This window comes from Vigna umbellata, chromosome 1 (genome assembly GCF_029865625.1).
Source record: "Vigna umbellata cultivar VRB3 chromosome 1, Vumbellata_1.0, whole genome shotgun sequence".
Lineage (NCBI taxonomy): Eukaryota > Viridiplantae > Streptophyta > Magnoliopsida > Fabales > Fabaceae > Vigna > Vigna umbellata.
Window position 1 is genome coordinate 80,346,323 of NC_142165.1, and position 24,856 is coordinate 80,371,178.

A 24,856-nucleotide genomic window follows, 5' to 3' on the forward strand; every position below is an offset into this window, starting at 1 on the left:
CTTTTCCGTAAAGGATAAAGAGATTAGTTTTTATGAGCAACATAATTGATTTAATAAGGTGACAGCATCTCCCATGCAGTACAACATATGACCAACCCAAAAGGCTTTATTAAATATAAAACAACATTGTTCCTTCCTATTTTCTCTCGCTTCCGAAAATCTTGAACGAGAGTTTATAGATTACTGTGCGCTAGGTACTCTGTCCCTTTAATCCCTTTCTCTCTCTTCTTTTTCTTCTTTCTCTCTTCCCTTGTCGTCTTCTCATTGCTTCCTTCTGCTCCTGAAAGCCACCAATAATTTAATTAAACAAAAACAAACACTGTAATTCAAACAGTTGAATCTTCATCATCATCCTCAATTAAACCTACCCATTTGAATCTGGAGATCTCCTTCTGGTAATAAATTCTCCATTTCCAAATTCTTATTCATTCTTTTTATCTCAACCTCACCTTCCTCGTTAATGCTCTGACTATGCTTGTGAAAATCCCTTTTTGTTCTTTTCGGCTTTTAAAGTTATCTGAATTGCGGATTTTGTTTTCATTCCCAAGTTCTCATACCTCTTTCATGGTTCGGGGATATAGGATTGCGTTAAATCATTGTTTTTTCCCTAAGTTTTTCTTCCTTTTTTTTCTATTTTTTTTTTAATTTTCAAGCATACCCTTTTGTGCTTTTGAATCAGTTGGAAGGCATGTTTGCTCTTCTTTATAAGTTTGATTCAAATTTCATTTCTTTAAGTTTGGATTCGGTTTATTTTAATTCCCCAACTTGATTTTGCTGCCTAGGATTGTAGGATTAGGTATTGTGAAGTTTCACTCATTTGATGATACGGCTGGTTTTATCTTCGTTCAGTTTAGCCTGATTAATCTCAAGCTATACTAATGTCTTAGTTTTGGTGCCTTAGGATGCAGACATTTTGTTGCACTTACCATCCTTGAGGTAGGGGAGAAATGAGGGAAAAGTAAATACTTTGTACGTTTTAATACTTTCTGAGGTGTTGATAAAACTCATTACTTGGCCTTCTTCTAACAACTTTAGCTTTTGCAATGGTTTGCTCTTGTCATTTACAAGTTATGATTTTGGAGCAATTGATTTTTAGGGAAATAGTGCAATACCTATAAGTTTTCCCATTCATCCCTCTTAATAGGTACTTTAATTGAGCATACTATGGATTATCTGTTGTCAAAACTATGGAATTTTGTCACTTGTCTCACAATGTGCCCAATTCTAATATAAATGGTATTTTATTGCATGTTGACATGCTTATTCTTGGCACAAAATATTAAGCTACAAAGACGATTTTAGGATCCACAGAATCAATGATCCATGCCATGACTTTTGAGCATCTTTTACTCCCATATAGCCCGTTCATCCTTATGTTTGTCTCTTTATCAGGAGCAGAAGCATTGCCATCAATGTGATTCCAAAAATATTTTCCTTTGACAAATATCTATAAATGGAATCTTCAAGTTATAGTTCTTTCCATTAAGGGGAACCATTGAAACATCAATTTTATTCTGAAGACATGACAAAGAACCAAAACTGGATTAGGAAAAACTGTAGAAAAGAACCAAGATGGTAAGAATTGTGAAATTTGAAACAAGGTGAAGAAAGAAGTAAGAAAAACTCTAATGGTGTTAGGATTGTAAGTCAGCTTGATACCATGTAAAACTCATAAAATTGCGTTATCTTGCTTGAGAATTCTCATATAAATCGCATTCTATTATAAGCTTACATCCCGATTCTCAGCTCAAAATATTGGGTAACTCGAGCACAAACATTTATCCCAAGTAAGAAGAGAATAACAATTAATTTAATGTCCAGAAATTTTTTTATTTATTCAATTTAAGGAGAGAATAAAAACTACAAAATATACAGCTAATTCAAAGTCCATATATTTTCCACTAATTCCATTGACAAGAACATGCCTTAATTCTTCTATTCATCTTTACCCAGTCATCAGCCAGTGGGGGGTCTAAAAAAAATATCCACTTATCTGCGTAATATTATAGTTATTGCTTTTCTTAGTGATAATGTACATGTATTTATTTTACTTTTTATTTCTCTTCCATCTAAATCTCCTGTTAAGGTGAGCACATTTAACAATACTCTTTTTTGTCAAAAAAAAAAACCTTCGTTTTTGAGATATCTGGGCTAGTTCTACCTGATTTATGTGTTACTAGAGTAGTTTTAGGCTTTTCATTGAACAATTTTGCTATCTGTTGTTTGTATATCTTACCTCATTTATTTTATTGCATTGATTAAATAGTTAAATTCCGACTGTATATGTGACAAAGCATGCCCTTTAATTTCATGACAACATCTGCAGGCTATATACATGACTCTGGCACTCCTTACTTATAGCTTGAGATTTGAGGATCTAATATATGTTTTCTGTTGATTAATTTAGGTGGGATAACTTGATTCTGATGCAAGGTCAAAGGAGAACTGTTGGATCGTTCCCAACAATTATTAGTATGATGCAAGGGCCCAGTTCTCGTGGCACTGATACAAATCATCAGTCTTCCTTGAATCATGTGCAAAATGCTGTAGATTCCCGATTTTCAGATTATAGGGGATCTTTTGGTGAGACTGCATATTTATGTAGTACTAGTCATGATGTTCAAAGCTTCAGTTGTTGGAATTTAGGGGAATCTAGTTCTAGACTGAATCTGACCAACCAAAGCAATGGGGAAGGGCTAAAATCAGAACATGATTCGTCATCTTCATATAATGCTACTAGTGAGGATGATCTCGAGTATGAGGAAAGACAATTTGAACCAAATAGAGTAATTTTTCCTGTTAGCTCAAGCAATAACCTACATGGCAATCAATCTAGAGTTTATCCTTCCCTTTGGCAAGGCTCTAGTTCTAATCATATTACCCAATATATTAGTCCAGATATGGGGCATATTGCCCATGCTTCTGACCGTGGGAAGGGAAAAGAAGCTAGTAGTAGTGTTGATGACTATAATACTAGTGGAATAGATAGAGAAAAGACATTATTTGGCAGTGCATCATGCAATTACATAGGACCTTCATCTGAAAACTCTGGATCCATGGCTTGGGTTGAAGGTGATAGTTCAAGTTCTCTAGTTAATTGGGGTCCTTCCTGCAAGAGAAAAGCTCTTGAAGGTAGTTCTAGGCAACTGTGCTCAGGAGGAAGCTCAAGCACGCTTGCACAATCTGAAAATGATTATTGGCCTGTTGGTCCTGCTGATCCTAATGCTTCTAGCAACTTAAGTGATGTTACAACTTTGGAGGATATTCCTGTTACCAGTCCTCGATTACTGCAGAATGTAAGAAATGAAGTGAGACAAAAAGTTTCCAATGCATTTCCTTTGATAAGTATTGCAGAAAATCTAGAAAGGCCTGTAAGAAACTTCAACAGAAGAATGAGCCAACTACAGGATCAGGAATCTATACATGTCAATTTACCATCAATAGGGTGTTTTAGGCATCATAATCATTCTTCGCTGAATCAAATACCCAGCTCTCAGTCACTTAATGATTCATTGGAATTGAGGTTAATAGCTGAAGTAACAACTGCTAATTCTGGTACTTCTTTAAACCAATCACCTGCCCAACGCATCCATTCTTTTCCTTTGAGTAGAATCGCCAATCCTAGGGAGGGTAGATCTTCATTTTCTTATAACTCTGGAGATAGAGTTATTCGAGAAGATTTTAATTTGAGAGTGTTTCCCAGAGATAGTACTGAGCACCTTATGAATGCACCTGCATCTTTACAATATGAACCTACACATTGGCATACACCTTCTGGTAATGTGAACTTTTCTGAAGGTGTACCTCCTCGATCCTGGATTGGATCTAGTCCAAATGCCCACGCTTCACATAACTCTGGCTGGAATTTTAATCATGAAGTCCCAATTGAAAATGTGCACAGTGTGTCAGAATTCAATCTTTGGCCCCCTTTTCCATCAATTTGCTCTGCATCTGGTGTTCATAATGGTCATTCTACTCCATCTTCCTCTGGTCCTCCCTCGTTTACCCAGGGTTCTGGCAACAATCAATCCTATCTAAGAACAACATTGTTAACGGAAAGAAGTGGTGCTGATGTTCTCTCTAGTCCCCATTCATTGCAAGCACTAACCTTCGGCAATGAGGGGAGACGACAACTACTATCCGAGGTATAATTTTTGTTTCTTTCCCTTTCTACAAATTATTTGTGCCGTTATTTGAAGGATACAACATGAATTTGTGATGGTTTTACAAAACAAGATATGTTATATAGCCAAGTTTAAATTTTTAAACAAGAAATATGGATGAGTGAATAAATAGAACAATTTTTTCAGATTCATATTATTCTTTGATAATTTTTAGTGTCTTGATGTTTGTGCAATTTCATGTGGTATCTCATTTTTTCATAATCTTTTTTTCAATTTACTTTTTACAAAATAGCTTATTTGTAGCAGCCCACTAACAAGCATCTTTAGGAAGTGAAATTTGATAAAGAAATTAGCTAAATTCGGTGACATCATTGTCGTATCTGTTCGAATTATCTATTTGTTCTTTGTGCCAGATTCGCGAGGTCTTGATGTCAATGCGAAGGGGTGAGAACTTACGAGCTGAGGTTCGAATCTCACTGTACAGATATATCTCGTGACACTTTATGACATTTGTTTGATGTATTGTGAAATTAATATTTGATTATTTATGATAATTGTATCACACTTGATAAACTTTAATAGAAGTTGATGCTACTTCTTCTGCAATGTTTATTATATCATGTGTTTCACATTGCCCCTAACAAGAAATGAAATGAACTTTGTATTTCAATAGCTCAAAAGAATTATTTGGATTCGAAGTAAGCAGAAACGGTTAGCTTGTGTAGGCCATGTTGTAGTTGACCTTGCAAACGCTAAACTATTGAGAAGTACTCTCTTAACATTTTCCTTTGCCACTTGTGAAATATCAGGATTATGCGTTATTTGACACTTTCCTATATCATGGCATGGCTGAAATACACGACAGACATAGAGAAATGCGCCTTGATGTTGACAACATGTCTTATGAGGTAAAAAGGGATATATGGTCATGGTATCCTCATCCACCAGTTGCTTTCTGCTGTTTCTTCTAACTTCAGTTGGTGTTGTAGGAATTGTTGGCATTGGAGGAACGTATAGGAGATGTTAGCACTGGATTGAGTGAGGATGTCATTGTTAAGTTGATGAAGCAACGACTTTACACACCACTCATGACACAGTCTTCTACAGCTTTGGAACCTTGTTGCATTTGTCAGGTATGATTGATGTTTGTCTCGGTATGAGAACATGAAAACCATTACAATGGTGTGTTTAACTTCTGAGATAGATACTCACTGCATTTTTTCTTATTCTGATGGCAGGAGGAATTTGGTGATGGAGAGAATGTTGGATCACTGGATTGTGGGCATGAGTTTCACAGTGCCTGCATCAAGCAGTGGCTAATGCAGAAGAACATCTGCCCCATTTGCAAAGTAACAGCCTTAGCTACTTGATAGGGAGAAACCTTTATCCTGTGTCAGTATTTATAACTTGTTTTACTTTATGAAGTTCTTTCTGTCATGATCCGGGCACATGTCTTCCTAATACTACTTCGAGTCCTTGCTTAATTTCATTAGTGAAGACTCTACAATTACTCTATTTATGGATTTAAATATGTTTCAAGTCTATAAACTTAGACGTGAAATTGGATTTATTTTTTATTTCAAACTTTAATACATTTTTGTTTCTAAAATTTAAAAATAACTAATATAATTTTTTAGCTTATTAAAATTAACATGTTAAATAATGTTTCAAAAACTAACATTTAAATTTTTAAATAATTTAATACGATCTTCTTCAACATATTTAAACGTTGTTTATATTATCTAATAGTAATCTTCTTTTATTATCTATTTTTTTTTTCAATTTGAATATCCACCAATCCAATTAATAAAAATAAAGATGGATCCATATGGGAAAAAAAGTTATATACAACACAAATATTATTTTTTATACTGATTTTTTAATTAACGTCTTAAAAATTAACTTTTTATTACCAAATTTTAATATAAACTTCTATATAAAGATATTAAAATTAATATTATTCTATTATTTATCATAACCTTGTTTCTAAAATATATTTTAAAACAGAAATGAAAACTAAAGTATCATGAAAGAAGAATGCTTTTAATATTTGAAGGAACACGCTTGAAAAAAAAAGGAGATTGGCAATGCTTTAATAAAAATATATAAAGCAAATATTTATACATTTGCCAATTATGGTTTTATTAAAAAATATATTTATATTCTTAATAGCAATTCAATTTAAAATTATTATTTTATGCTTTAATTATCTTTCAATTTAAATTTAAAATTATTATATGATATTTTTTATCATGTAAGAATATATTATTTATAATGTATGAACATATTAAAATTTTGTTACAAAAACTTTCTATACATAATTATTAAATTATTAAATATAATAAAGATATATTTATTAAATATAATAGTTATATAAAAATACCAGTACATCCATTTATTTATATAACTAACATATTAATAAAATTAGCATAGAAGTACTAGACGTAATTTCAGAAAAAAAGAATTACAGCTGTACATTTGGAATCACAGACCTATTTTCATACTAACTAAAGTACATGAAAAATAACTAAGAAAAGAAATTCAGTTAAAATAGTGATTAATGGAGTTCGATGAAAAACTTAATGATCATCAAATCAATAATATTAAGATTATAAAACAATAATAGATTAATATAATACGAAATTAAGATGAGCGTAAATTTTCTCTACGGTTCTCATTAGTCTATATTTGTTTCTAAGCCAACTTATGCTCCACTCATGTTTTGTTTGCAGATTTGAAGCTTCTGCTTCTGCTTCTGCTTCTGGAAAAGTCGGTTTTGCCACTTTTCAAGCACAATTTGTATATCAGTGATTCAGTGAAACCGTAGTTTGTGTATTCCAAACGTGATTTGTTTTGTCTAATTTCAAACTATAACGTTTGTATTGTGGCTTCCAGTCGGTGCTGCCTTTTATGGGAATGATGACGCCACCGCGTTTCCTCAAAAGTGATTACCTTTCTTTCTGTACCTTTTCAGATTAAAAAAGATGTTCTATTTCATTATTTAAATTTCAATTCAATATTAATTTGGATACCTGCTAGAGGTATTCTCACATTTTAGTTATTGATAAGTTATTACAGCTAAATCTTAAATATCTAATAAATACATCTCTTTATCTTATTTTTATATTTATAGGTTTTAAAATGAGTTTTTGATTAAGTTTGATTTAACTGCAGTCCAATATCATCTAAGTATGTTTTTATCTTATTAATCAAATTGTAAAATCTTTTATGTGAAAAATACCGAAGGGTTATCAAGTCGGTTGGTGACCGTTCGATTTACATTGTTTTGAGATTTTTGGAGTTGAATTTCTATGCAGTTGACCAACCGGGTGGTGTAAATCGTCAGTCTATATAGTACATAAACATTAAACATACATGATCAAGGTTACACTAAGTAATCTAATTTGTAAGATTATGAAGTTCATCTCTTAATTTGATCAATGATGAATGACTAATTATTTGTTCTCCCACTAAAGGAAATGCGCTAATTATCGAAGGATTATTACCGAAGGCTTTTGGGCCGTCGGTAATGCCCCTTTTTGGTAGTGTCCATTATTTAAAGATGGTTAATTATGTTCAGAAAAGTTAGTGAAACTCTTATCTTATCGACATACAGAAAAGTTAGTGAAACTATTATCTTATCAACATAGAAGAAGAGCGTTTTACTATGGTCACTTTGCTTGTTGTTGTTTTCTGAGTTTGGTTTGAAATATGTGGACTCAAGTGTGAGCAAACCATTGTAGAGTCGCATGTATATGAAAGAAAAGTTTTTCAACTTCAGGAATACTTTACGATAGTCGGTTATCAATAAAGATAAATTTTCATACCATCTTTAACTCACACAAAAATATTAATATATTTCTAACTAAAAACTTTAAAATAATAATTTTATGAATCTTTATTGTTATATAAGATTCAATTCTTTTTTTTTCAATGTGAAACTTAAAATACTTTGATTTCCAACAAATACATGGTCATTTAATTATATCATTTGTTAAGAAGTGAACTTTTAAGCCTTACTCATTTCGTCGAGGTATATACATCTTAAGCGTGAGACTAGACATTAATGGGTGGTCCGCTAGCTGATACGATGTTAAGAAATGAACTTTTAATCCTAACTCAACCTCACAAAAAACGGCTTGTAAGGTGAGGTTTGCACTCACTTATATACTTTAAATTGACATTATCTCTAGTCGATGTGGAACTTCTAGCATCATTAATGTTAGTAATTTGGGTTTATATATATTATATATATATATATATATATATAATCATTAAATGAGTTACGGTTATTATATTTTATTATCCAATTATAAAGTGATCTAATTAGGTAAATGTGGCTAACGACATATATGTCATGAAAGGATTATTGTGTAAAGACCATAAGCAATATTTTAATTGGTTAAGGGACAAAATTGAAATATTGAAACTTAAGAAAAGTAACCGACAGAGGTTATATAAAGGGTTATGGTCCTCCTTTGTGAGTTGCTTATATAAATTGTGTTTCTTTCTCTTCATCCTCATTAGAGGAGAAAATCAAGAGGGAATCTAAGGTACTCTCCAAAAGAAACATCAGAGATCAATCTATGTTGATTATTAATTATTCCAAATGACTAATGATTTAGTACACTTTCATTTTCTATTCTAAAGAGGATTGAAAACTGCTCTATTTTGTAAGGGTTTGTTACTCATTAATTATTAATTTGTGACTCATTATCTAACAATTAATATCAGAGAATGTTAGTTTATGATTAATTGGCATGAAACCTAATTTTGGTTTTCCTCAATTTTATGAAAAATTATGTATATGAAATTTGGGGTTTTTTAATTGATTAAAACTGTGCTTCATGAAGAGTATAAGTTCATGCAAGACAATAAGGTTTGGGAACTTGTCCCATTACTAGAAGGTATGAAGCCCATTGGTATTAAGTGAATATTTAAGACCATGAGGGATTTTAATGGTAATATGGAGAGGTATAAAGTTTTTCTCGTGGCAAGAGGGTTATACTCAAAAGGAATGAGTTTGTTATTTTAAAGAGACTTTCTCTCTAGTTTCATCGAAAGACTCTTTTAGAATAATAATGACTTTTGTTGCACATTATGATTAGGAGTTTCATCAAATGGATGTCAAGACAACGTTTCTTAATGGCAACATTGACGAGATAAATAATGCAACTAGAAAACTGTGTCAGGAGACCCAAAGTATACGGTTTGCAAACTAACAAAATCCATTTGTGGGCTAAAACATGTATCTCATCAATAATACCACAAATTTCATCAAGTTATTATCTCATTTGGTTTTGAGATGAATGTTGTTGTTGATTATCTGTATCACAAATTCAATTGGAGCAAGTTTATTTTCCTAGTTTTGTACGTTGATGACATACTTAAAGGTTTTAGCATGAAGGATAATAAATCAAAGGATTATCTAGTTGCTAAGGGAGAGGAGTTTAGTCTCAATCAATGCCCAAAAGGAAATTTAGAAATTCAAGAAATGTAGAAGATTCCATATGTTTCAACGGTAAGGAGTTTGATGTATATCCAAGTATCTATGTAATCGGATATAACATGCATAGTTGGGGTTTTAGGTAGATATTTAAGCAACTCAGGAATCAATCATTGAAAAGCAGTCAATAAAGTTATGAAGCTTTTTTAAGAGAACAAAGTTTTATAAGCTCACGTATATAAGGTTAAACCAGTTAGAGATCATTAAATATTCTAACACAATTTTGCAGGATGCCAAGATAGTTTAAGATCCACTTCAGGTTACAATTTCATGATAGTTGGTGGTATGATTTCTTGGCCAAAAACAAATTCTTACGAATTTATCCACTATGGTTGTACAATTTGTAGCATTCTATAAGGCATCAAATCAAGGTATATGGTTGATTTTTATCATAGGACTGCGTATTATGAAAGGAATTGAAATACCACTTAGGTTATAATGTGACAACAAATAAATTGTTAAAGAAAGGGTACATAGTGAATGGATTTCCATAGAACACTTAGGGAAAAATTCATTGACGGTATACCCTTTTAATAAGGCTCTTACACCCAAGGTCTTTCATGAGCATATTGCTCAAATGGGTGTTTTATAGTTTAAGGAATCTTTGATTCAGTAGGAGTTAGTCATTTTTGTGTGTTTCTGTTCTATGTTTGGTTTTCATGTATGCATACATTCTTATGGACACTTTTTTAGTTTAATAAATATATGGTTTATTAATTAGAAATTGCACTCTACATATTAAGGTTATTGCATTGATCTCATTGAGATAAAGTAAACACCATTTGAAAATAGGCGTAATTTTCATATTATATATTTCACGATGAATCCATGTCATTTGGTTCTGTTAGCATTAGTGATCATTGTCAGGTTTGATTACAATTGATACAATGAAAACTGCTTTGGTTCTACTTATGGATATAATTAATATAGAATATCTTTTGGATATACTTAAGACATATAATGACAATTTTGAGCAGATAAAGTCTAACACATTTATATGAATTTATATGGATATATATATATATATATATATATATATATATGTGTGTGTGTGTGTATATATGTAATATACACACATATATATATATATACATATATACACATATATATATATATATATATATATATGTGTATATATACATATAGACACACACACACACATATATATATATATATATATATATATATATATATATATATATATATATATATATATATATATATATAACAAATCATTAAATAGGATCATTATATTTTATTAATCAATTATAAAGGAATATAATTAGGTAAATGTAATTAAGGATATATATGTCATGAAATGATTATTGTGTAGAGACCATAAGCAATATTTTAATTTGTTCGGAGATCAAATTGAAATATTAAAACTTAAGAAAAGTACACTCATATTAATCTTGTTTCTTTCTCTTCATCTCTATCAGAGAAGAAAATCAAAAGGGAATCTAAGATAGTCTACAAAAAAAGGAAGATCAAATACTAGGTTGATTATTAATTATTTTCAATGATCAATTCTTCTATGCTTTTAGTTTTTTGCTCTAAAAAAATTGAGAATTGCTCTATTTTTTATGAATTTATTTCTTGTTAATTATTGATCTATAATACATAATCTAACAATTAAAGTATTATTTAAAAGTACATGTTCAAGAATTTGGATTCAAAATTATGAAAATATAAAGACTTATATGATTATAAGTAAATAGAGCCATTATATTTTTCGGAGATAATCATGTTTGATGTGTAAAATATTTTGTCTTACTGAACTAAATAAGTACATAATATAAAACATTAAAAACTAGTTTATAAAAATTTGTATCCGCTTGACATACTGCCAAACCAAAGCGTTTTATTACTTATAAGATAAACAAGATGATAATTAGAGTTAAATATATTTTTCAATCTCAAATTATCAAATAATTATATTGTATCGTTTAAATCGAATTATAAAAGGTTTAGTATATGCACGCACTTCATGAATCATGAAAATTATGTACAACATTTTCTTTAGCAAATGATATATATATATATATATATATATATATATATATATATATATATATATATATATATTATTAAAATCATATAATACATCCTAATTAACTGTATATAAAAATTATATTATAGTTCATTACGTAATTTTATGTGCTATATATAAAATACTATTTATATATAAATAATATAAATAGTATTTTATATATAAATATATAAAATTACATAATTAACTATAATATAATTTTTATATACCGTTAATTAGGATGTATTATATGATTTTAATAAAATTTAATAACAAAATATTTTATAATTTATGGAACACAATTTTTTATAATAATTTGGTAATAAAAATAATATTTAACTCTTATAACTATAAAATAGTTTAAATCTATATTTATTAATTTGATGGTATGAGATTGAGTTAAATTTAATTGTTTTTATAATATCAAAGTTTATTTTAATAGTATTTCTTAGATATAGGTTTTATGGCTTAATATGAAACTCTCTAAGTAGAATGTAAATATTATTATCTTATAAACTTATTTCTAAAGTTGAATTGCTCTTAAATAAAATTTTCAATATGATGTTAAAATTTATCTTAATAAAATTTATTCGAACCCTTATATCTTCTATTATGACATCTTGATTATGATTTGTGAAGTTAGATTCTCACGGACAATATATAAATAAAATACGAATATTAGTTACTAAACTAATAGTTTTATGATATTGAATTAAAATTAAAGTTCACAATTCAATATTTTATTTTATTTAATGTTTATATATGAGTTACTCACATAATGGCAACAAACTGCATCAAAATCATGATTACTTTTTAAAAATAACGTTAGCATCTTTTTCTCTAATCAGGAAAGTTAAGATTGTATTCATTACCTAATACGTAAATTTCTGTCCAAAAACACCATCATTTGCACTTGCAGATAAGAACAAAATTTGTTACAGGAGATATTATTTAATCATTGAAAGATAATATAAATAATTTGTTAAATAAAGTTGATCAGTTTAGATTTTCTAAAGTAACGCAAATAAGAAGCACTAAAATATATATATATATATATATATATATATATATATATATATATATATATATATATATATATATATAAACAAGTACAGATGTGAATATCTTAATTCAAAAGAGATTGTTATTTAACTCCTAAAATGTGAGTTTCAATATATTTTTTTATATCTGTGAACTGGATATGTATTATTAATAGGTCAGAACTAATGTTTAAACTATACATAAATCATTCAGTTAAAAACGCGTGCCATTATCATTTATTGATACAAATATTTATCATATAAAAGCTGTAAAGCTCATTAATTATTTACTTTTTTAGAAAGAAGAATTTAATGGGATGCATATTTATTAGGATTTGAACGCACTAAAGATCATAAACATGTTTCTTCACTATTTATCAAAACCAATAAATGTTTTTTTACTAAACTTTTTTATTAAAAATCAATTGTTCACAATAAAACCTGTAATTTTAATGAAAATTATGAAACCATTTTTTTAACATTTAAGTGATTTTTATTATGTGCGTATATAAAAATTAGTATATTTGAGATAAGAGTTTTGAGAAAAATGTCTTTTGCTATCATAAATGTTAATCTTTCGAAAATTACCATTATAAGTAAATGAAAAAGCACCTAAATGAAAAACAAAATATCCAATAAAGAAAAAATAATTTATAACCTCTTTACACCTAAAAGATAAATTGTTATTGGCTTCATTGACGCCAAAGTTTATTTACATCTCTCAATAATAGATATAATATAATTTATTAAAATTGCATTTATATCAGCAAAAATTAAATTACACACACACACACACACACATAATATATATATATATATATATATTAAAGAATGAAATAAATTAAATGAAAGTGTTTCTAAAATCATGGTAATTAACATATCTAACAGGAGCCTGAGGTATAGTATTTTAGCATAATTATGATGTTAATATATTTGTTGTGAAGCAAAGTAACTGCATTGTGTTATGGTTAATCATCATCATTCATATCTCTCTTGCATCTTCAGCTGTAAGCTCTCTCTCTCACTTGTATATAAACGTGTCTTCTCCATTCTTCTGCTTATCAAATCTGCTCTTAATTTTTTTCTTCTCTCTCAATCTGTCATGCTCTTCATGTCAGAAGATCAAAGTTTGTTGCATGATACGAACTTATTGTGGGAAAAAACGAATTCACAAAAGCAGAAGAATGAAAAGGTCGAAGGTCTCATGAATAAGAAGCGAAATCGAGAGCTCAACAAAGTTAGCAGTGCAGAAGGAAATGCTGAAAAGAGTCGCGAATCTGATCACGAAATGCATATATGGACTGAGAGAGAAAGGAGAAAGAAAATGAAAAACATGTTCGCTAGTCTTCATGCATTGCTTCCCCATCTTCCTTCTAAGGTCAAATATTTTCAATCGGATTCGTTTTCATTCTTAGGTTACTTCGTTTCCCTCTTTCTCTAAGGTGCTTCGGTGTTCGATCATGATTTTGCAGGCGGATAAATCAACGGTCGTGGATGAAGCAGTGAGCTACATCAAAATCTTGAGACAACCCTGGAAAAGCTTGAGAAGCAGAAAGAAGAAAGGGTCCGATGTGGGCCCACGTTTTGGAATGAGTCATCACCGTCCATGTTCACTGCTCGGGGACTTTCTTCTAATTACGGCTTTTCGAACGCGATTATGGGAACTTCTTCAAACGCACTTTTATTCCCTGCACAGCAGCAGCCCGTAGCTTTTGATAAAACGTGGGCCTCTTCAAACATGGTCTTGAATGTTTGTGGAGATGAGGCCCAATTCTGCATTTGCGCGGCCCATAAACCAGGTCTCGTGTCCACCATAGTTTTTGTGCTTGATAAATACAAGATAGAGCTTGTATATGCCCACATTTCGTGCCTTGGGAATGGAAATGCAATCATGATTCAAGCTCACGTAAGTTTCAAACTCTTATGCACTTTTCATTTATTATTTCTGTAGAAAACTAAACGTTTATAATTATTCACACGCAATTTCCAAATTATTAAAAATGATTTTTTTTTTAAATTTATTAATTACTGTAGCTTTAATAAAAAAAAAAAAGAGTCACGCATTCACACATTTACTTTAAAAGAATTCAACATTTTTCTTATACTTCTTTTTTCTAATACACAAGCATTCTATATTAACATGAAATTAGGGTTACTTTAACTTATATGAAGTTTTTGATGATTCAGGGAAAACGAGCTTCACATCAGTTCCTGGATGCAAATTCAGTGGAAGAAATTTACAGGCAAGCTGCCGGAGAGATTCTTCTATGGATCGCTTAAACCTTTGGATCGAAACACTTATATTATTATTATTATTATTATTATTATTATTATTATTATTATTAGTATTAGTATTATTATTATTATTATTATTATTATCTGTTTATGTAATTACTACTTTTTCTTAAAACTAAGTGGGATTTTGTGGCTTAACTTCAGCTATTATGAATATATGTTCAAATATTGTTGTTTAAGGTTTAAACTACATATATATGTTTATTATCCAAAATCAATGAATAAAATATTTAAATTTATTTTCAACGTTTGTAATTGTGATTTTGTAATTAATATGTAGTCCTAAAAAGTAGTATTAATTTTAGATCTTCATATTTGTTTTAGTCCTACGAAGACTTAGAAGATAATTAAGTCAAAATAAAGATATATCATTCATGATATAAGTACATAAAACTTAAGACAAATAAAGTTTGTACTCACATTAAAAACAAACATAGATTAAAAGGAACTTTTCAATTCGTTTAAAGTATATAATCGTGGAGTTAATGGTTATGAATAGTATAAAATGTTTTATATTATCCATCGATGAAAAAATATTGATGGTATGATTCTAAAGTAATTTTTGTAAAACAAAACTTTTTATACATTTTTTCCATCAGATTGGACTATTATGTAGAATTGTTTTATTTTGTTAGCACATAGTCTATTTTCTCAAAATCGTGAATCCAAAGTAGAATTGTCAATATTTTAGGTTATAAAAGTAGTTTATTTTGGTTTTAATTATCATTAACGATCTTGCTTAGTTAAAGGAAGTGTTGGAACAAAAAATTGTATAAAAATGTCATACCCATCAAAGCTATATTTTAAGAAAAAAAGTTTATTAAATTTGTATCTTGGTCTATATTAATAATTTATTAACGTAGTTGAATGCTACTACTCCCCTTTGCAAAACAAAAGAAGTTAACTTATTCCTAAACATTTTTTTCACAACAAGTTAACTTATTAAAGTTTTCAAAGCAAGTTAACAAAAGAAAAAACTATTTTTTCTAACATAGTCTAGCTTTTGGAACTATTTTGGAATTTTTGTCTTAAGGACCATTTGTGAGTGTTTCACATTTTTATGGATGCATTTGGTGAATAATGCTTTCTATAAGGATGGTTTTTTTTGCATATTGAATTACAATGAAGTTAAAACAGGAAAGCTTTTATAAAAAAATATTTCTTATATTCAAATAAATAAATATATTTTTACCTTTTAAATATATAATATAACTAATAATTTTATAACATAATAAAACTAATATTGTAAGGTGGATTTAATACGTATGAATAGTTTTTGTGTAGATTTCATTGTGCAAATATTTTTAGTTCCTTCGCTGAAATTTATGGAAACAGTTACATTGTGATTTGTAAGTGAAAACACAATTAAATTAAACTACATATATAATAAATTATATTGTCAAAATAACAAATATTTTGAAGTATTTTTGTATACATAATTAATTATGAGTCAGAATAACGTAACTCGTAATAAATTAGGAGTGATGTTATATTATTATAATAATAAATAATTACAAAAATGTTATTAAAAATAATAAATAAAGTTTTTAATGAAAAATAAAATTATTTGATCTTTTATCGTTTTATATTTTCTTTTAATTTATTTAAAGAATCTCTCTTTTCACTTTTTTTCCCTCTCTCGCATTCTTTCCTATCATTGAAACTTTAATGTTGTGTTTTTAAATAAAACAGTATTTTTTATATTAACTTTCGTGTCTTTTTTTACAAGAAATTTCAATAATTTTAAATAATTAAAATATATAGTATTTGGATTACTTATAATTAAAATTTTTTTCATCTTTTAAATATTTTATTTAGATGAAATAATTAAAATATCTTAAATTTTAATTCTTTTAATTGGATAAAACAATTTAATTTCTATTTTAACGAAAACTTAATTGTTTTACTGAATTCAAGTTGGATATCTTAACCTTAGGTTTAGAGAAATTTATTTTAACTTTCAGTTTGGATTAATTTCTAAATATTTAATATAAATTAATTAGGCTCAAATTTCGATACGTATTGATTTGGCTCGATCTAATTAATGCTAAATAGTTTTTGTTCTTAATAAATTTAATTATAATTTAGTTTTAAAAATTTTCAAAACTAAACAACTTGTTTTGTCTACTATATAAATACATCCAAATAACGTTAAAGTATTAAATACATCCAAATAAATATAGATTATAATAAAAAAGGAGAACAAAAATAATTTTTATTGTTTTTATCATATATCTTTATGGACAATAAAGAAAAGTTTTTCTTGTAAAGAGGTTAAAGACTTAATACGATGCTGATAAAAAAGAAAAAAAAACTTAATATTGAGAAGAAAACAGAAAGATAAAGAAAATTCAATACATTTTATATGCCCAATATAAGAATTTTGATCAAAATAATTGTTAACATCATAATTGTTAAAGCTTTCAAATTTATTATCGGGTAGGATTTAGACAAAAAAATATTGAAAAAAAGTGGAAAGGAAAGAAGAAAAAAATTCAGAATTACATGTAAAATGATTTTTTTTTATTGCTACTCCTCTATCTTAATAATATGAGCAAAATATTTGAAGTTTCAAAATGATGAGAAATGTGATAAAATGTATTAAATATATTCATAGTATTAAAAAAACTATATTTTTGAAGAATGAAATAAATGAAGCCAAACCTAAGAAGCAAGTGGGTCAATATGTGGTGGGATATGAGGATAGATTGAAGTACACAACATTAAACTATATATTTAATGTATTTAATATAATTCAACGTAACGCCATGTTCTTACGAATGTATTTTGGGTTGTTCTTAGTAATTTTGACATTTATATTTTGTCTTTGTACCTTGGCAAACTTAGCCACCTTAGTATAAATAAACCATTCTTCAATCTTTCTCCCTAACCTCAAACTCCTCATTTCTTTCTCTCCACACTTTCTAGCCACAAAATCAGCTTTTATTTCTTATGGATTTCTTATTGGAAAATCATACAGATACTTCTTCTAGTTCTAATCGTTCCAGTGAAATTAAAACAAACCAAAACCTTGTTGTGAATACGATGTCGAATGATGATGTTGTTGATGAAAATGAGAAGAAAATTCTTACTAGTGGTGAAGAGTCCTACGATCCGGAAACTAATAATGAAATGCATCTATCCATCGAAAGAGGCCGAAGAAAGAAAATGAAAGAAATGTTCGATGATCTTAGTGCTTTACTTCCGCAACTTCCTTCAAAGGTATATATTTCATTACTCAAGGTTTTAAATATTTAATAATTTTATTTTTATCAACAAAAAAATGTACCTTAAAAAAGTGAAAAAAATCCCTTTCTTGAAAAAAAAAAGTAATCTCTTGTTACATTCTTACATGAGTGTTTCATCCTACACCTCCAAGATCTCATCCTGCACCTCCAAAAATTTCACTTTTAACCTTCTGGCATCTTATCCTGCACCTCCAACTTTTTCAAAACTTTATTTTTAACTTTAATAAATATTTTCCATTTTTTTCTTTTTTATTAAAAACAATCTTCACTATCTTAATAATAATTTAATTTAATTTAATTTAAAATTTAAATATTATTTAAAATAACTTTATATTTTAATAATTATTAAAATATAATTTATATTATAATAATAGTTATATTAAAAACATTAAAATAAAATAAAAATAATAATAATAATAATAAATAATAATAATAAATTGGATTTAATATATTGAAATATATTAAATTATAATGAAATATTAAAATAAATTAAATAATTATTAAATTTTAAATAAAAATGAAAATTTTAAAAACTTATTTATATATTAAAATTTATAAAATATGTTAATACTTTTGTTTTTTATTTAAAATTTAATAAATATTAAACTTAAATAAAAATTATAATATTACTTATTATATTTTTATATTTTAATAATTAATAAATATAATTTATATTTTTAAAATAATTTTATAAGAAAATTGAAAAATAATAACTAAAATAAGAATAAAAATGAAAATAAAAATAATACTTAAAATTATATTTAATATATTTAAATATATTAAATTATATTAAAATATTAAATTAATTTTAATAATTATTAAAATTTTAAAAAAACAAAATTTTGAAAAATTAGTTAATCGGATATAGATATCGGATGAGTTAAGAATCGGATATCCATATCCGATAAAGAATAGTTTTTAAAATTTCATTTTGTATATAAATTTTAATAATTATTTAATTTAATTTAATATTTTAATATAATTTAATATTTTATTTAATATAATTTTATTTGTTATTTGATAAATAATAGTTTTAAAATTTTATTTATTATTTAAATTTTAATAATTATTTAATTTAATTTAATATTTTAATATAATTTAATATATTTGATATATTAAATATTTTATTTAGTATAATTTTATTTTTTTTTATTATTTTTATTTTAATTATTTTATTTTTATATTTTTAATATAACTATTATCATAATATCAATTATATTTTAATAATTATTAAAATATAAAATATATTAAATAATATTAGAATTTTAAATTTAATTATTATTAAGGTGGTGTAGAGTTTTTTAACGAGAAGAAGAATATAATAAAATAAAATATGTTTATTAAAATTAAAAATAAAATTTTTTATAAAGTTAAAGGTGTAGGATAATGATGAGATGTCAGAAGGCTAAAAGTGGAATTTTTGGAGGTGCAGATGAGATCTTGGAGGTGTAGGATGAAACACTCTTCTTACATAATCATTGATTGTAAGCCTAAACATATAATTAACATTATGGGCCTATCCTTCAAATTATTTAGTGTATTATTGCTCCCTATCTCCATATATTGAGATTATATGATATTCTTGTATTCATTATAATTATAAACATTCTATTGACAAAGTAAGAATAACTTAATACGAATACTATAAGAGCATTGAATAATACTCTTCTTTTATTGATTTCTAGGAATAATTTTTAAAGGAATACTACCTATGATGACGGTTAAATTAAATTATGACCATAACAAATAATTTGAACAGATCTTAAAAAAATAATTAATGCATATTTTCTCCGCAAAAGAGGCCGAATAAAGGGTACGCACAAATATATATTATATATATCAAACACGAGTCCTTATGTGGGGTTTGATAAAACACAATGGAGAGAAAACTAAAAGAGAAATATTTTATCGAAAATATAAAAACTTAGTTATTTTACAATAGAAAAATATATTTAAATATAAAAGAAAAATACAAGCAACAAAAAATCAAAACAAAAAAATCATAATAAAAGACTTAATAGAAAATTATAATAAAAAACGGAAAGAAGATATAAAATATTTATAACACCCGGTTTCAAGGTGGGTATGAAAATTATGAAGGCTTAACTTGAAAGTAGCATTTTTGAAATGTAGTAGGATGAAAGAATCTTGATATCTTGAGAAATTTGAAAATTTTGAAATTTGAGAATCTTGAAAATTTTGATATTCTCGAGAAATTTGAGAAACATCAGAACTTGAGAATCTTGAAAAAAATTGAACTTTGAAAAAAAAACAAGAATCTACAGTATTGATAACGAGAGTATTGATAATGAGAATCAATAATATTGAGAATGACAATATTTAATAACTGAGAAACTAAAGAAATTAAGAAACCAAAAAATCGAGAAATTGAAACCCGAGAAACTAGAGAACTAAGAAACTAGAGAATCGAGAAAATGGAGAGTCGAGAAATTAGAGAACTGAGAAACTGAGAATCAAGAAACTAGAGAAACCAAGAAACTAAAGAATTATTGATGTTTTTTTTAATTGCTTCAATCATCTAAAAGGTATTGATATGAGTGTTGTACAATATGTTGACTAAAAATAGTGGCAGAAGAAAAAGCATTTTGTGACTTTTATAGGAAGGCAGAAATAGCTTCATATTAGTTTTTAGAGAAACCAAAGAGAGCATGAATTTTGTCATTCTTCACGGCAAAAAGATCAATGGCAAAAGATCAATCAGTGTCAACCATACTAACAAAACTCAACCCTACAAAACTGGCTTGATTTGTAAGGTGATGAGAAGGAGAAGTAGAACTTGCCATGGGTGAAATAACAAAGAGAAGGTAAATGTGGAAGGTGTTTAATCTGATATCATGTGAGTGTTTGATAAAACCCAAAAGAGAAAAAACTTGAAAAGAAATATTTTATTGAAAGTATGAGAACTAAGTTATTTTACATAGAGAAATATGCATGAATATAAAGGGAAAATACAACCAATAGAAAATCATAACAGAAATATGAAAGAAGATATCAATTATATATCTAATACCTTATGTAACACTTTATGTGGCAAATACAATTTATTTTAATATTGATAGCATAATATCTCTTAACATCTCACGGTAGAAAGATCAATAGCAATAGATGAATCAGTGTCAACCATACTAGAAAACCCAACTCTACAGAACTGACGTGATTTGTAAGGTGATCATGAGGGGGAGTAGAACTTGTCATGGGTGAAACAACAACAAAGAGAAGGTAAATACGGAAGGTGTTTTATCTAATACCATGTGAGTGTTTAATAAAACACAAAGGAGAGAAAACTTGAAAAGAAATATTTTATGGAAAGTATGAGAACTTAGTTGTTTTACAATAGAGAAACATGCTTGAATATAAAGGAAAAATACAAGCAATAGAAAATCATAACAAAAAACCTAACAGAAAATCATAACAGAAAACCTAAAAGAAAATCATAATAGAAAGCTTAATAGAAAATCATAACAGAAATAAGTGTACAATATGTACATGCATTGAATGATCTATATGTTGATATAGTGTTAAAGCATGTTTCGTAAAATAAGTGTTTAGTGCAAGTCTGAGTTTTTTCAAGTAGTGACAATTGATATAATACATAACAGTTATGCCTTCTTTCACCAGACGTCTTTTTGTCAATATGTTGTTTAATCTTTTATATTTGACACGTCATAGTTTGTCTTATGAGCATTTAATAAAAATGTTTTGTTGTGCTCATTGACCAAATGCTATTCTTCTCTAAACAATATTTTGTTCATTATTGTTTGTTAAACCTTAAAACTTGAGATGTTTATTCTCTTTAGATATTCTTGTCTTAACACGTTTCGCTCAATACAAGTGTTTTAGTTCTCTTCAAAATTTAAAAACACAATCAGTGTATGATTACAAGTGCAAATTAAGGAACTCTCAAAGAGAGATCAATACAATACAATATAATTTGTGAAATTGTGATGTTCTTTTTGTTAGGTTGAAGAGCTTCAAATGATATAAACTTTGAGGTAGAGTAGAGTTAATGATATTTCTTGTATATTTTCTCTTTCTTTCTCTCATCTTCTCTCGTCTACTTTCACCTTCTTCAACTTCAACAACCTCAAGTTCTGTGAATCTTCTTTATATAACCCTTTTGAGAAATGACCATTGGACATAAAGTTGACTTCAGATAGACTTCATGGCCTTCTTTAAGTAACTGGTCAGACTCAAGTCTATGTTTTAGGGTGATAATGTTTTATCAGTGTTTTCTTTCTTGAGTAACTTATACAGTTTTCCAAATTTAAAGGCTTTTAGGAAACATTCCAATAATGTCCTTTTATCTCTCAACGTCTTTCTGTCCTTTGTGTTGCGCTTTTGTATAAAGCTTATTATTGACATTACCTGTAGAGACAACAAGAGCAAAGTATGCAATCAAAACACTTTTTTGTACACCATTAAATGTTTTAAATGTTAATGGTCATTTTGCACATTGCATGTTTAAAACATTTTGGAATATGTCAACATTGTTTGATAAGAACATTACTTGAAGGTAAAGTGTTTGATGTGTTATACTTAGATAATGTGATCTTTTAAGCTCTTGTATCACAAGGCCATCTAAGCTTAAGTATATCGGTTAGTAATGTTTAACAAAGCTTGAATTTCATACGCTTTATTATTTTGTTCAAGCGCTATGGTGATTAGACACTCTGTTAGGGGTTCTATAGTGTTTGACACTTTATATGTCTTATGTCTTGGACATGTTTGACATATCAGATAGTTATATATCTTTTGATAGCGTTTAACACATTGTACTAATATCCTAGAAAATTTGTTCGGTCAGATGCTTAGTGATTCAATGCATTTGGATATTAACTCTTAAACATCAGTGTATAGTTCAGCTTTTACATGAAATATGTTTCTATTACATCAGGTGTTGTTTGTGTTTAGACTGATTTTACTTCAAGTAATGTATTCTTTATAAATGTTCATCTTGTTCAATACTCTATATATATTGTTATAACTGATAGACAAATGTTTCATCGAGTATAAGTATTTAATGATCAGAAAACAGATAGAACTCTAAAGTGATAGTTTTTAATGTATTAAAAGAAAAGAGCCATTACTGTGTGTGTGTCCCACTTGAGGACAAGTGAGAAAGTTAAGGTTAGAATGTTATTCTGAGATGGTTCTGATATGCTACTTCTTAGGCTGATAAAGCAACCGTAGTGAACGAAGCAGTGGACTACATAAAAGTTCTGCAGGAAACTCTGGAAAAGCTAGAGAGAAAGAAAAAAGAAAGGGCACAACATGTTCTGAAACAAATTATGGGAACGAGTTCTGGTGCGGGTTCAGTGTCTGAGAAGCAGAAAGGTTTTGATAAAACTTGGGCTGCTTCAAACATGGTCCTGAACATTCGTGGAAATGAAGCTCAATTCTCTATTTGCTCAGTGCATAAGCCAGGACTCATGACCAACATTGCTTCTGTGCTTGAAAAGCACAACATAGAACTCATTTCTGCAACCATTTCGGCCAATGGAAATGGAAGTACATGCATGATTCAAGTCCATGTAAGTTTTAAACTTCATTCCCACCATACATCTATGTTTCTTATTCATAATTTCTCAATGCGTGTTTAAGGACTATGTTACGCCCCTAAATGCCTTTTCTTACGTTTAAAGTATGACTTTTTAAAATACCTATTTTCTTTTTTATATTTTAAAACACCATTTTTTAATTAAATAAGTCAATTTTATTCTGTTTATGTATCTCTCTACTTCTTATTTTAAATCTAGCAGTTTTATAATTTTTTAATAAGTAAATTTTGATTTTTTTCTTAAATAAGTGTTTTTTACTTATTTACTTCATAAACACTTATTTTAAATTTAAATAAATTAACTAAGATTGACTTGTTAAATAAACATAAAAGTAAAAATTAAAACAAATAAATTAAAAAACATAATACTTTCTATTTTATAAAATAAATATTTTTTAATAAAGTACACGAAACTTACCAAAATTTATATTTTCTATAAATTAAATATTACAATTAATATGAATTAAATATTACAATTACAAAAACACCAAGAGAGTAAATCGAGTTGATAATTGTGTCTAAAATGAAATTTAAATAAAAATATTTGAAAGAGATTTTACTAATTTATAAATAAATTATTTTTACTTTATGAAAATATGTGTTTCTTTTTTAAATCTTTTACTAACATATTCTTAGTTAAATTTATCAACTTATTGAATTGTTTATGGTACAGGGAAAACAAGCTTCGGATGCAAATTCAATGGAGGAAACTTACAGGAAAGCTGCTGAAGAAATTATGCCATGGATCTCTTAAAGTTTTGGATGATACAAACTTATAGTATCACATCATCTTACAAAACCTTTTATGCCTAAACTGGGATGGTTGGTTTCATATGTTTAGTTTTCTTCTGGTGCAGTGTGTGGTTCAAGCATGTGCAAACTCAACCTTTGTTAGTTAACAATCTTTATCATGAGTTTGTAGCCTTTTATGAGTGGGATACCATAAGAATCCATTCAACCGTATGAATTTAATTTGTTTATTCTTCAGCAATGTTAGTTGCTTTAAAATACCGAGAACTTAGTTATTGTATATTAC

General features: G+C 27.6%; 3 protein-coding genes across 4 annotated transcripts; all 3 read left to right on the forward strand.

Moving 5' to 3' along the window:
- Positions 1 to 69: 69 nt before the first annotated feature.
- On the forward strand, positions 70 to 5,613 carry LOC124823923 (E3 ubiquitin-protein ligase MBR2-like). Of its 2 annotated transcripts, none has more exons than XM_088104357.1 (6): positions 70 to 194; positions 2,408 to 4,145; positions 4,538 to 4,588; positions 4,934 to 5,032; positions 5,114 to 5,257; positions 5,363 to 5,613. In XM_088104357.1, exons 2-6 carry the CDS (start codon positions 2,427 to 2,429, stop codon positions 5,492 to 5,494), a joined length of 2,145 nt encoding a protein of 714 aa, XP_087960483.1. In that variant the 5' UTR covers positions 70 to 194; positions 2,408 to 2,426; the 3' UTR covers positions 5,495 to 5,613. The 2 variants fall into 2 exon arrangements, with proteins under 2 accessions (XP_087960483.1, XP_087960482.1); XM_088104356.1 differs by lacking the exon at positions 70 to 194 and adding an exon at positions 204 to 395.
- Positions 5,614 to 14,240: 8,627 nt separating this feature from the next.
- On the forward strand, positions 14,241 to 14,994 carry LOC148206536 (transcription factor bHLH95-like). The gene is made up of 2 exons (XM_088113757.1): positions 14,241 to 14,605; positions 14,887 to 14,994. The coding sequence occupies exons 1-2, from the start codon at positions 14,306 to 14,308 to the stop codon at positions 14,977 to 14,979; spliced, it is 393 nt and encodes a 130-aa protein (XP_087969883.1). The 5' UTR covers positions 14,241 to 14,305; the 3' UTR covers positions 14,980 to 14,994.
- Positions 14,995 to 17,946: 2,952 nt separating this feature from the next.
- LOC148206537 (transcription factor bHLH95-like) lies at positions 17,947 to 24,574 on the forward strand. Its single transcript, XM_088113760.1, has 3 exons — positions 17,947 to 18,216; positions 23,435 to 23,794; positions 24,494 to 24,574. Exons 1-3 carry the CDS (start codon positions 17,947 to 17,949, stop codon positions 24,572 to 24,574), a joined length of 711 nt encoding a protein of 236 aa, XP_087969886.1.
- Positions 24,575 to 24,856: the final 282 nt, after the last annotated feature.

Excerpts from the sequence above, each read along its gene's own strand:
- LOC124823923 (XM_088104357.1), top strand. The coding sequence starts at position 2,427 with ATGCAAGGTCAAAGGAGAACTGTTGGATCGTTCCCAACAATTATTAGT. Across the intron at positions 4,589-4,933 it reads GTGAGAACTTACGAGCTGAG|GATTATGCGTTATTTGACAC; the intron begins GTTCGAATCTCA and ends GTGAAATATCAG. Across the intron at positions 5,258-5,362 it reads AACCTTGTTGCATTTGTCAG|GAGGAATTTGGTGATGGAGA; the intron begins GTATGATTGATG and ends TTCTGATGGCAG.
- LOC148206536 (XM_088113757.1), top strand. The coding sequence starts at position 14,306 with ATGTTCACTGCTCGGGGACTTTCTTCTAATTACGGCTTTTCGAACGCG. Across the intron at positions 14,606-14,886 it reads CAATCATGATTCAAGCTCAC|GGAAAACGAGCTTCACATCA; the intron begins GTAAGTTTCAAA and ends TTGATGATTCAG.
- LOC148206537 (XM_088113760.1), top strand. The coding sequence starts at position 17,947 with ATGGATTTCTTATTGGAAAATCATACAGATACTTCTTCTAGTTCTAAT. Across the intron at positions 18,217-23,434 it reads TTCCGCAACTTCCTTCAAAG|GCTGATAAAGCAACCGTAGT; the intron begins GTATATATTTCA and ends GCTACTTCTTAG. Across the intron at positions 23,795-24,493 it reads CATGCATGATTCAAGTCCAT|GGAAAACAAGCTTCGGATGC; the intron begins GTAAGTTTTAAA and ends TTTATGGTACAG.